We start from the raw sequence: 13,101 nt of genomic DNA, 5'->3' as shown, positions 1-13,101 counted from the left end.
GGCGTTATGGAGGGGCTCCGCGCGGCGCGCGCCCGGGCCAGGCTCCGGGAGGAGGAGCCGGACGGGTAGGGCCCCCAGTCTCTCTCCCGGGAACCATGGCACGCCCCTCTTCCTCCTTGAGCCTTGGCCTCGGGGTCTTTTGGTCAAGTCGGCAACCTCCGCCTGGATCCGCTTGACTCCTCTCTTGCTGCCACAGATCCCGTCGGAGACGGTCTCTTCAAGGAAGGAAAGAGCCCGGGCTGGGGACCGCTGAGCCCCGCGGTACAGAAAGGTGAGCTGGCCGCCGGAGTGTACGGGCAGAGTGGAGGATGGGGTCCCGGGGCACCCACCGCATAGCGACAGGCGCCACTGTCACCCCAACGGCGGGTGGGAGGATGTGGAACGCTGGGCTTTGGGAAACGGCGGGTCCGGGCCTGATTGTGGGAAGGCTGGGGGGGATGGTGGTGAACATTCATTTGGCCTTTGGCTCTGGTACCTTCTGAGACCCAGTGTTGACCCTGCAGGCCAGGGCACGCTGAGAAGATCCTGCCGCCCCCACCCCACCCCGCCCCACCCCTTTTCAGCTGGGAATATTCCTCTCCTGCTCTGGTGCTTGGTGTCCTTTCCCTGCTGGCACCAGGAGCACAAGGCTTGGACACCACCCAGCAAGGTGACCCCGGAGAAGTACTCTCAGGCTGCTCCAGGCTGAGTCACCATTAGCACCAGGGCCAGCGCCCACCTGCCTCACTGGCCTGGCCAGCGCAGCTCCGTGAGCCAAGTCCTCTAGGCCATTTCAGTTGATTTCCAGCTTCTGCCACCCGCCCTTGGCTGGTCGCTAAATTACCCTTGGCTTTGCCTTGTTGGCAGTAGGACCTGGCTGACCTACCAGGTAAAGCCTCCCCACTGGTCCCTGCCCAGTTGGTACCCTGTGCATAGTCACTCAGTCATGTCCGACTCTTTGTGACCCTTTGGACTGTAGCCCGCCAGGCTCGTCTGTCCATGGGATTTTCCAGGCAAGAATTAGTGGAGTGGGTTGCCATTTTCTTCTCCAGGGGATCCTCCCGAAACAGAGATTGAACGTGAATCTCCTGCGTCTCCTGCACTACAGGCAGATTCTCCACCAGGAGAAGCCCCACAGTTGGTAGCCTAGATCTCATCAAGTGAGCAGAAAAACAAGGCCAGCGACTGCTTTATCTACAAGGGAACACAACACCCAACAGGAATGGGTTTCCAAGCCTCTACATCTCTCAGCACCAGATGCACATCTCCCCCACCCCTTGCTGTGCTTCTGACCCTAAAATTCAGTGCTCCTGACCTGGAGCCAGGGAGCCCCTCCCAGAACTAGTGTGGAAGGATTGCGGTCGAAATTATGTGGAGGGCAGCATCTGGGTTCTGAGGAAGTCACTGAAAAAAGAAGAGAGCTTCACCAGGACTGAAGTGACTTAGCAGTAGCAGTAGCAGTCACCAGGCTCAGTTTAAAACAACAACCAGATAACTTCAAGGAAAATCCATTTTATTCTAAAAGGGTGTGTGTGTATTTGTGCCGGTAGATGCAAGGACTGGGGTGGGGGTGGGGTGGGTGGGGGCGGGCTAGTGGTGGGGGGTTAATTCTATCAAGATTTTTCTCTGCTTGTCTGACTGAGGCTCCAAGACAGAGAAACAGGAGTTCTCACTACCCACTTATCTGGGAAAAACCTCCTGGCCCTTTCTAGTAACCCTGAAAATCTAGACAGGGCAGAAGGGCCTGGAGATTGGCCAAAGATGGGCGGAGGCAGGGAGCCAAGCACAGAAGCGTCTGGGTCTCCTCTCTTGAGAGCTGTGTATCATATCCCCAGGGAACTATGACACCTTGGTACCCTGGGAATCCCGCCTGTTCAGCAAAAAAAAAAAAAAAAAAGGCTGAACTGGTGTAGCCCCAGCACCAGACGCTGGCAAGGGTGGGAGACTTTAGAGGCTGCCGTTCCTCTCACACTTAGGGAGCCACTGTCCGTGTTCCAGTCTGACATGGTATCTCAAGGAAGCCAGACATCACCTCTTCTCCACCTCAGGCAGAGGGTCCAAGTGTATGCCTTGTCCCTTGGGCCGAGTGATCCTGCTGCAGGCTGACTTCTTCCCTCTGGATCTCTGGACGTGGTCCAGCTGGGATGTGGCAAGCTAACCGCCTATGTAGGCTACCCGGAGCGGTTGTGCAGGCTCTGCACGGAGCAAGGGCTCTCAGGCTGAGGGTCTGACATTCTGCCTTCACTTACCTCCAAGAGCCCTGTGCCTTGGAGTACCGCTGCTCCCACACGGAACAAGTGATGCTCTCCCTTCCCTCCCTAATTCTTACAAAGCTGTGCGCCCGTGGGGTTGCGTTTCCATTGTGCGAAAGCGCGGTACTGCCTAGGGACGGCTTTACTGATCATCTCCTCCATGGCCAGCCACTCAGCTGGACGTGCCCTTTTCCTTCCTGACACCGGCCCCCACATCCGACTTGGGGGGTGAATGGTGGGCTCTCGCACCCCACCTCTTCCCCGCCGCCCCGCCTACCTCGTTCCGCCCGTGGCTGACCGCCCCCTTCCCCACAGGCAGCGGCCAGATCCAGTTATGGCAGTTTCTGCTGGAGCTGCTGGCTGACCGCGCCAACGCCGGCTGCATCGCCTGGGAGGGCGGCCACGGCGAGTTCAAGCTCACCGACCCGGACGAGGTGGCGCGGCGCTGGGGCGAGCGCAAGAGCAAGCCCAACATGAACTACGACAAGCTGAGCCGCGCGCTGCGCTATTACTACGACAAGAACATCATGAGCAAGGTGCACGGCAAGCGCTACGCCTACCGCTTCGACTTCCAGGGCCTGGCGCAGGCCTGCCAGCCGCCCCCCTCGCACGCGCACGCCGCCGCCGCCGCCGCCGCTGCGGCCGCCGCCGCCCAGGACAGCGCGCTCTACAAGCTGCCGGCCAGCCTGGCCCCGCTGCCCTTCCCTGGCCTCTCCAAACTCAACCTCATGGCCGCCTCGGCCGGCGTCGCGCCCGCCGGCTTCTCCTACTGGCCAGGTCCGGGCCCCGCCGCCACGGCCGCCGCCACCGCTGCGCTCTACCCCAGCCCGGGCTTGCAGCCCCCGCCCGGGCCTTTCGGCGCGGTGGCCGCGGCCTCGCATCTGGGGGGCCATTACCACTAGACCGGGCGCCCCGGGAGCCTCTCCCAGCCGCCCGGAGCCTCGCTCAATCCCATCCACATACGGGAGAGGGGGCCGGGGCCTCCCCCTCCGTTCTTTCCAGCTCAGATTTGATTCCACACGCTGCACTCAGCCCCGGGGGGAAGGGGCTGACGTCGCCTCAATCTTCCTTTACCACTGGATTTGCCCTCGTCCCTCAGCCCCTGAGGGAGGGTGACTGTGCCCCCACTTCTAACCTTCTAGACCCCAGGTCCCTGCGTCTCTCCCGATGTTCCCTCCCCTCCATCTGTGCTTCCCTCTGGCTCCTGGAAGCCCCTCGATATGACCCCTCTCTCGAATTCCAAATCTTTTCTCATTCCCCCCACCCCCACCCGGGCCCCTCGATGCCCGGCTCAGTACACCTTCTCCTCTCCGGGCACCTCACACACTTCTAGGTAGCTTCCAGGTCCCCTTCCTCCCCACCCCCAACCCTCCCGCAGGACTGCAGTGTGTTTCTATTCCCTTCCCTTCCAGACCTATTAAAGCTCCGAAGCTCCCCACTGCCTCCTCTCTCTGTTCTTAGCTGCCCCAGAAACTTGAGGGGGTGATGGGGCGCGGGTAGGGGCATGAAGGTAACCAGATGCCCAGCTCAGGCGTGCGCAGAAAGGCCTGTCAAGGAAAAGCTCCAGAGAATGAGGGCCGGCAGGCTTGGGTGCTACTGGAGGGAAGTGCAGAGCTTCTAGTGAGTGGGTTCCAGCTGCAGCCCCCCTCCTACCTCGCAAGCGACCCCTCCTCCGCCTGCCTTGCCGGGCGTTCTGCTTGCCCTTTCTCACCTTACCCCATCCTGACTTCTCCCAACGCGCCCTGGCATCCCATCTACCCTCATCGCACCCATCCTTCCACAAGTTCCTCCCCTCATCCCAACCTCCACCCCAACTTATCTTCTCGTCTTCACATCATCTCAACCATCCCTCAGTCACCATTTCATCCCCTTCCCCAGCTCCCCTCTCCTCCCTATCCTACCCTCACTCAGACTTGTTTTCTCACTCCCACTCACCACCCCCCCTCCCACCCTCGCCCGCCCGCCCGCCCGCAGCAACTCTAATGTTCTCTTTTCTCTGGAGCTGCGTTCTTTTTCAGAGGGGAGCCTCCCCTTCTGCGCCTGCCTCTCGCCTCCGGGCTTGCGGCTGCAAACCTCCTTCTCGCAGGTGGCGCGCGCCCTCTGCTGGTCTGAGGAAGATAAGCCAGAGTCGGGTTTTGCAGCTAAGCTGAGGATCCGACGTGCGTGCGCGCTCAGCCGCTTCAGCCGTGGCGACTCTGCGACCCTATGGGCTGTAGCCCGCCAGGCTCCTCTGTCCAGGGGATTCTCCGGGCAACAATACTGGAGTGGGTTCCCATGTCCTTCTCCAGGGGATCTTCCCGACCCAGGGATCGAACCCTCGTACTTTATGACTCCTGCATTGGCAGGCGGGTTCTTTACCACTAGTGCCACCTGGGAAGACTTCAGGCCAAATTTGGCTTTCAGAGAGGAGGGCAAAGGAGCCCTGCATCCCAGGTCCCACCTCGAGAAACCTGAGAAGTGGATCAAGTGGATGGTCCTCCTGGCTGGGCCATTTTCTTCACCACCTGTGGCTTTTCTGAGTACTGTGCCCACCGGGGCCCACAGCTCTTATGCTTTCTTCAGGCCTTTTACAAAACGTGTAGGCGGGGAAACCGCCTTAAATGCGTTTCCTTAGACGGAAGCAACACAGAGGGCAAGCCCTTCTCCATGGTCCTGGTGTTTCTTTCCCAGGGGCCATATCCCTCCTGGACCAAAGGTTCCTCACTTGTTGCCTGGAGACTGCCTGGGCTCCCACAAGGCAGTTGAGGAGATTTCCCTGTGCCCTGTGGGCAGGAAATGCAGGTCAATTATTAATAAGTGCAGGGAGAGCCTGAATGCCCCTTCCCAAAGGGAATGAAATCGAGGTCCATCTAGAGAAAGAGTATTTCTTTTCATCTTCACTTTATTTTTTTCTGGTTTTCTAAATAACACACTCAGCATAGAAAATTTGAAAAATAGACAACAAGGCCGCCATTAAATACTAGTTGAATGAAATATGTAATGAAGCATGGGGAAAAGTCACCTACAGTCTCATTACACAGAGGTCACCTTATAACCCTTTGTCATAATCACCTTCCTTTTTCTCTACACCCTTTGGAATTAAATGGTGCCTGCTTTAGTCCCTTTCTGGAGAAGGAAATGGCAACTCACTCCAGTATTCTTGCCTGGAGAGTTCCATGGACAGAGGAGCCTGGCAGGCTACAATCCATGGGGTTGCAAAGAGTCGGACACAACTGAGCAACTAACACACACTTAGTCCCTTAACATTCTGGCATCAGCACGTTCCATGTTACTATGCTCTGCAGACCTCATGAGGTGGATGGGTGGGATCGTGTATTTCAGGCAGCAGATGGCCAGGGGAGGAGTCTAGCCTGGTGAAGTACTCAGTGACTCCGGGGGAGGGGCAGAGGGCCTCTCTGCAGAAAGTAGAAGCTGGGAGTACACAGGGAAGACAGAACCAGGTTCCAGAAAGATCTGGGCTGCTAAGAATTGTGGCTTGAAGGTAAAAAGGTGAAATTTCCCGGCAAGGAGTGTGAGGTCCTCTACTTACTTAGATCTCTAAAGGCCAGAATGTGAGATATGCAAGGGTGGGCCTGGGTAGAGCCTATGTGTAAATGAGTGGTGTCTTAGTTACAGTGTTACATGGGAGACTGTAAGCTAGATGCAGAAGAACCACTGTGATCTGAGGATGCACTGATGCAGCTATGGACACCCTAGACTGAAGGAAAGGACCCACTTGCTGTAATGATTGTGCCCCCAGGACTTCCCTGATGTTCCAGAGGTTAAGAATCCACCTGCCAATGCAAGGGACATGGGTTCCATCCCTGGTCCAGGAAGATTCCACTTGCCGAGGAGCAACTAAGACCCTGCATCACAACTACTGAACTTGTGCTCTAGAGCCCACAGGCCACAACTACTGAAGCCCACGTGCCACAGAGCCTGTGCTCCACAAGAGAAACCACTGCAACGAGCAGGCTCATACACCACAACTAGAGAGTAGCCTCTGCACGCTGCAACTAGAGAAAGCCCACAGGCAGCAACTAAGATTCAGCGCAGTCAAAAAATAAATTTAAAAAAAGGATTGTGGCCCCAGCATGTTGTACATGGTGTTAATAGATAACACTTTCAGGAGAAGATCAAATGGAGAACAGATAGAATAGTGGACCCACCAAGTGAAGAAGGAAGAGTGCTGGAAAACCAACCATGGGAAACGTGGTCTGGGAAATCACTAGGGAATGAGGCACAGAAGCTGTCCTCAATTATTCAGAGATCTTTCTTGTGGCAGAGCACCCGGATGCAGATACTGGGACACGTGGTAGGAAGCTACAGTGAGGCAGATATGATCACTTGATCTCATGAAGAACCTTCTGCCATGGACCTTCACAAGGAGTGCTTTGTCACTGGACTACTAGGGGAGGTGGGTTAGCTGACTTTGAGATTCAAAGTCCTGTGAGTGAGTTGGCAAAAGAGGGATTTGGGCATCGTTGGGAAGCCAGGGGAAGTGTTAGACGGTTTTCTTACCTTTGGGCTTCCCTGGTGGCTCTGACGGTAAAGAATCTGCCTGCAGTACGAGAGACCTGGGTTTGATCCCTGGGTGGGAAGATCCCCTGGAGAAGGAATGGTTACCCACCCAGTATTCTGGCCTGGAGAACCCCATGGACAGAGAAGCCTGGGTGGGCTACAGTCCATGGGGTTGCAAAGAGTTGGACACAACTGAGTCACTTTCACTTTCTCTTTCACTTTCACTTTTTCTTACCTATGACATCACATCCTTAGAGCTCACCCTGCCCCTCTATTCTTTCCTTCAAACAAGCCAGTTTGGGAAGCTTATAGGATTGGGCATGAGAAAACCTGAGTTCTGGTCCTAGATTGGCAACTGACTTACTATTTAACCCTCAGATAATTCTTCTGGGATTCCATTTACTGTGGTCTTGGATTGATTCCATTCCACCCAAGCCCTGACGGAGCCACACTCTTACCACACTCAGCTTCCTGATGACTCAGGCCTGTCCTTACTGACCCTTAATCCCTTGGTCTTTGGTTCTCCAAGGTATTGATCCCACCATTGCTTCTGTCTCCCCGTCCAGGGTGCAGCCCCTCTTTCATTCCCTGAAGGTCTGAGCCTTTTCTCTCTCTCTTCACTCATGTCACTGGTGAAAATATGGCTCACTCACCACCCCACCCCCTGCCATGCACTTGCATGACAGAGTTTACAAAGCACCTTCACATCCATTGATTTATTGATCCTGTCCAGGGCCAGGGAAGAAGACCGGGGGGCAGGGATGGCTTTATCCACTCGGAGGATAAGTAAACCAAAGCCTAAGATGTTAAGAAACTTGGCCAAAGTCTCAGGGCTCGTCCTAGGACCAGGTTCCTCACCAGACCTTCTCCCAGTGCTCCGAGTGGTTTCTCCATAGCCCCAGGTGGCCTTGGCCACCGTGTTGTAGGATCACTCCCCCATCCTCCCAGGATCACACAGACCTGTGTCTTCTCCCCTAACGTGTGCTCCTTGTGACCAAGCTCCACTTGCCTCCACTTGCAGATGGAATCAGAAGTCCAATTAGCATGCCGTGTGAGGACATCCATAGCCACGCACTCTGGACCTGCACAGCCACAGAGCAGTGATGCCACCCAGGGCACCAAGGCTTACAGAGCACCTTCTCATGCATCAGCCCATGTGACCACAGGCAGACACCAAAATGGGTTGCTGTGATGTACTTTTCTGGCTTTCATTCCTTCACATTCCCTTTAAAGTATCTTTCAAATGCACTTCACTTCAGCCTGTTCCTTAACCTTTTCTATAATTCACAGCAAGTAGAACTGCTGGAAATAAAATATGTGCCTGCACTCACTGAACCTGACTCTGTGCCGTGCTCTGCCCCAAGCTAATGCTTTACCTGTGGTCTTTCCTTCGCCCTGGCCACACCTTGCCAGGTGGGAATGGTTGTCTCCACTTTCAGGTGAGGAAACTGAGGCTTTGAGAAGTTGAGTGACTGGCTCTACCTGTGACCCCATAGCTCAAGTCCTCACCCATCACACCAGCTCCTCTCTCACTGGGCCTTCCTGGAAAGCCTCTTCCTTGTGTGGAGGTGACCTGCAGCCTGCCCAGATCAGGTGTACTCCATCCACTTATCTAGTCATAGCAGGTGACTTCCCAGGAGGCTTCCCAGGGGGCACTAATGGTACAGAACCTGCCTGCCAATGCAGGAGACACAAGAGATGTGGGTTCGATCCCTGGGTCAGGAAGATCCGCTGGAGACAGGCATGGCAACTCACTCCAGTATTCTTGCCTGGAAAACCTCGTGGACAGTGGAACCTGGCAGGCTATAGTCCATAGGATCACAGAGAGTCGGACATGACTAAAGCAATCAGAAGATGATTTGTTATAATGGACAAGCTGATGACTTGTCTTATGAATGTCTTTGGTTAGTGAGGGCCTTGGTCTGATTAAAAAAACACATCAGACTGCTTGGTTGCCCCCATTGTCTTTTGTAAGCCTTCACTTTCTTGTGTTTCTACAACCTTTGAGGGGATCACCGTACTGTGGGGTGGGGCTAGGGTCTGACTACAACTTGACTTTGGTGGCAATTCCTACATCCGTTTGTCAGTTAAATTTCCCCTGACACTCCTCCATCCTGGGATGGCCGATTGAGGGGCCAATAGCCCAATGGCCCACTGACTGAGATTTTTTTCTGTTTGCAAGACTTCTCTCCCACTGCATTTTCTTTGCTGGCTCCTCTTTCTTTTCTTTGGCAACAAAAGGTGACATAGCACAACAGCTCAGTGGCAAGGGCTCCGAGGCTGGGCTTCCTAGCTTCAAGCTCTGGCTCTGTCACTTACCAGCTTTGTTACTGACTTCTTTGTGCCTCAATTACTCTATCCACAAAATGGATATGAAAATAACAGACCCTCCCTCATAGGGTTGAAAGAATAAATGATCATGTAAGAAACTTTGTACACATAAATCAGTGTTTAAAAAAAAAAAAAAACAACTCCAAACAAAGAAAGCACTGGTTCTTCCCCTCCAGTCCCAATCAGATGCTCTCCACATACCCTGGGAAGGACTTTGAGTGGCTACACCTGCTTTTCTAGGCCAGTCGACCAACTGATGAGCTTCACCAAGAACCTGTCTCTTGAATGACTATATGGCCATAACCATCACACGGATCAGCCTGTTTTACTCAGTGCCTCCTCCATTTCTTTATGGGGCAACTGGACAACGTACTGACCTTAAGATGACAGGGTTTCAGCTAGTTCCCAGCTGTGCGACTTCCCACGGGGAAGCCTCCTGGGAAGTCACCTGCTATGACTAGATAAGTGGATGGAGTACACCTGATCTGGGCAGGCTGCAGGTCACCTCCACACAAGGAAGAGGCTTTCCAGGAAGGCCCAGTGAGAGAGGAGTTGGTGTGATGGGTGAGGACTTGAGCTATGGGGTCACGGGTAGAGCCAGTCACTCAACTTCTCAAAGCCTCAGTTTCCTCACCTGAAAGTGGAGACAACCATCCCCACCTGGCAAGGTGTGGCCAGGGCAAAGGAAAGACCACAGGTAAGACCACAGATCCACACCATTCAGACACTTAGCTTTCTCCTTTAAAGTATGAGTAATAGTAATGCTTATTTCCCATGGTTAGTATGTGGATTAAATAAAAATAATATTAATAATAGCACTTAAGATATTTCTTGCAGTTAATAACACATTTGATAATACCCTAATAGTTCTTTCAATGTGGTAGACACAGGCAGCTCTACCCCTCCCTGCAACCTAAGTTGCATGCTCCTCACTTCAGGTAGTGGAGCTGTCACTGAAAAGTGATTGCCCAACCAGGGACTAACTTTCCAGCCCTCCTTGCATCTTGGTGGGAGCTGCATGCCTTGTTTTAGCCAACAGAATATGAACCAAAATGACAGTGTATCTTGTGCCCAGGCCAAGGGATTTAGAAGTGAGTGTGCCTTCTCCGTGTTCTCTTACTCCCTCTGTACCACCAGTGGTCCACTAGAGGACCGCTAGTTCCTAAGAGATGGCAGAACTCCATTATGAAGGGATCCGGGTCCCTTAAACATCACATGGAGAGAAATCACTCATATATTGGACTGTTACTTTCAATCTGGAGGTTTTCTTGTTACAGCAACTAACATTACCATAACTAATATTTAAATCACATTTAATCCTTACAACAATCCTCTGAAAGAGAGAGTATGATTTGCCCCATTTTATGATATGAAAACTGAGGCACAGAGTATGTGTGTGTTAGTCACTCAGTCGTGTCCAACTCTTTGCCACTGCGTGGACTGTGGCCCGTCAGGATCCTCTGTCCATGGAGTTCTCCAGGCAAGAATACTGGAGTGGGTAGCCAATCCCTTCCCCAGGGGATCTTCCTGACCCAGGGATTGAACTCGAGTCTCTTGCATTGCAGGCAGACTCTTTGCTGTCTGAGCCACCAGGGAAGCCCACTGAGGGGTTAAGTCTGAAGTCACACGGTGAGAAAGGGCAGAGCAGAATCTGAACCCAGTCTGATTTCAGAGGCTGTGAGTCTCTTAACCACTAGGGATGTGAAAGAGCTTTATATGTTAAGGTGTCCTAGAAGTAATAATAATAAAGGCTAATACTTACTGAACATCTATGTGTCAGGCATTATTTAAAGAGCTTTACATTCATTCGGTCCTCACAACCCTTTGGAGTTGGGTTTAGTATTATTCCCATTCTATGGATGAGGAAAACTCGAGACACAAAATATCAGATAAATTGCTTGTAGTCACTGTGCTGCTAAATGGTAGCAAGGTGATTCAACCCCAAGCAGCCCAGCTTTCACTTACTTCCCCATCCCTTATTCCCCTGATCCTTTCTCATGGAAAAATGAGCAGATTCTGAGATTCTGAGAGGCCCAGTAAGTGGCAGGACAATTTCCTCAAATCTCAGCCCAATCCTAGGCTAGGTTCCCAATTTCACTACTCACCTTGGTTCCAGACAGATTACAGAGTGAGAAATACATTTTATTTTTATTTTTTAACACCAAAAACATTTTATATTGGGGTATAGTCAATTAACAATGTTGTGATAGTTTCAGGTGAGCAGTGAAGGGACTCAGCCATACATATACATGTATCCATTTTCCCCTAAAACTCCCTCCCATTCAGGCTGGCACATAACATTGAGCAGAGTTCCATGTGCTATACAGTAAGTTTTTGCTGGTTATCCGTTTTAAAAATAGTCATGTATGTACATGACCTTGTCAAAGTCCTTAAATATCCCTTCCTTCCAGAAATCATGAGTTCATTTTCTAAGTCTGTGGGTCTCTGAGAAATACATTTTGGAAATCTGTGGCCAATGTGACCCTTGCATTTATCTCACATGGCATGATGGAGTAGAGGGAGTCCAGAAGGACATGGATTCAGATGCAACTTCTGCCTATCCCCTGTGGGAAAGAGAGGGCTTCTTGCTCTCTCTGAGCCTCAGTGTCCTCATCTGTAAAATGGAAACATTGGTTATATCTACCTTGTTGGTTTGCTGCCATGGGCAGAGCATATGCCCAAAGATCCCAGCACTGAGGACCATTCCATAACTACCATCCCCCAGCACTGACCAGCCCAGAACAGCCCCCTGCTCTGGGGTCTCAAACCACCTCCCCCAATCTAATCCCCCCAACACTGCACCCAACTTCTTCCATGAGTCAGAGAAGCTTCTTCTGTGAGGTTGGGGGAGGAGGAAGTAGCTGAGGGAGGCTGGAAGGCCAAATCCTGGGTTCCTTTTTCTGGGAGAGGAGGCCAGGTTGCTTAGCACCACAGCAGGAAGTTGTCAGGGAGGCTCCAGGCAGGGCTATCTTCTTCTATTCTGCAACATAGAGAATCTGGGGTGACATTCAATGGGGAGATGAATGGGGAAAGCGGGGAAGGGTCCCAGACTCTGATAACCTCTGGGCTTCATTCCCCTTTTCTATGATCACCTTTCCAGTCCTTCAGTTCATTCCCCTTGTTTTCTACCGTTGACAAGCAGAGACAGAGAGACAAGTTCTAGGATCCATCCTGTACACATGTCTGTCCACTGGCCATGTCTGTAACCATGTGCCAAAAGGGCTAGATTCAGGACCATTTAAATGTATACTGTGCTTTACAGTTAACAAAGGACATCCATATATATGATTTCACCAGATACAGTAGCCTCTTCAATTCCCATATGACAGATGAGGGGAAAAGTCTGAAGGTTCCCCCAGGAGGAAACAGCAGGGCCCAGATTTGCTGCAAATCTCAGCACACTTCCACCACATATCGCAGCACGGATGTTAGTACAGGCATTGGCACCACTGCTGTGCCTGCTACTCCGTGTCCTCACAGTTTGAGGATTCTTCATGCCGGCTGTCCTGAGGTGCCCCCAATGAGCATCTTTCCCCACCCTTCATCAGAAAGCAGGTGAGTGGAGGAGGCAGACCCAGCTGTTCTTCCCTGCTGGGGCAGGAGGCATCCTTGGAGTGGAGAGTCCCACGAGAGGCCTGGTCTCCTGGCCCAAATGCCTAGACCCAGGAATGCTGCTGGGCTGGGCCAGGCTGGCACAGGCATCTACACACCAGTGGCTGTAGCAAGTCCCCTGCCTGGCATTCCAGAGAGAAGCATGTGGGTCCCACTGGGGCCGGGGCCTGGAGGCAAGGAGTAAACACATATCACCCAGGTCACAGATTCCTCATGGGAGGCCCAGGCCCCTAGGGCTCCCTACTGCCTCGGGGGCCAGCAGAGCTGATCAGAGCAGCTCAGGGTCCCCTTCTGGACTCTGTCTTGGTCCCTTGATCCCTCTGTCAAAATGTATTAATAGTGCTGACTACCATAGCAATGGTTGTTACTCCAAAACCAGTAATACTGTCATTCTTACTCTAGCCATTTGATAAGACATCACAAATCT

General features: G+C 52.7%; 1 protein-coding gene across 1 annotated transcript; it reads left to right on the top strand.

The window, feature by feature from the left end:
• On the top strand, positions 1 to 3,666 carry FEV (FEV transcription factor, ETS family member). Its single transcript, XM_069578379.1, has 3 exons — positions 1 to 65; positions 197 to 271; positions 2,547 to 3,666. The coding sequence occupies exon 3, from the start codon at positions 2,705 to 2,707 to the stop codon at positions 3,131 to 3,133; it is 429 nt and encodes a 142-aa protein (XP_069434480.1). The 5' UTR covers positions 1 to 65; positions 197 to 271; positions 2,547 to 2,704; the 3' UTR covers positions 3,134 to 3,666.
• Positions 3,667 to 13,101: the final 9,435 nt, after the last annotated feature.

The sequence above is a fragment of the Ovis canadensis genome, chromosome 2 (assembly GCF_042477335.2).
Source record: "Ovis canadensis isolate MfBH-ARS-UI-01 breed Bighorn chromosome 2, ARS-UI_OviCan_v2, whole genome shotgun sequence".
Lineage (NCBI taxonomy): Eukaryota > Metazoa > Chordata > Mammalia > Artiodactyla > Bovidae > Ovis > Ovis canadensis.
The sequence above is the reverse complement of the archived record's forward strand: the minus strand, read 5'-3'. Positions and strand labels throughout refer to the sequence as shown.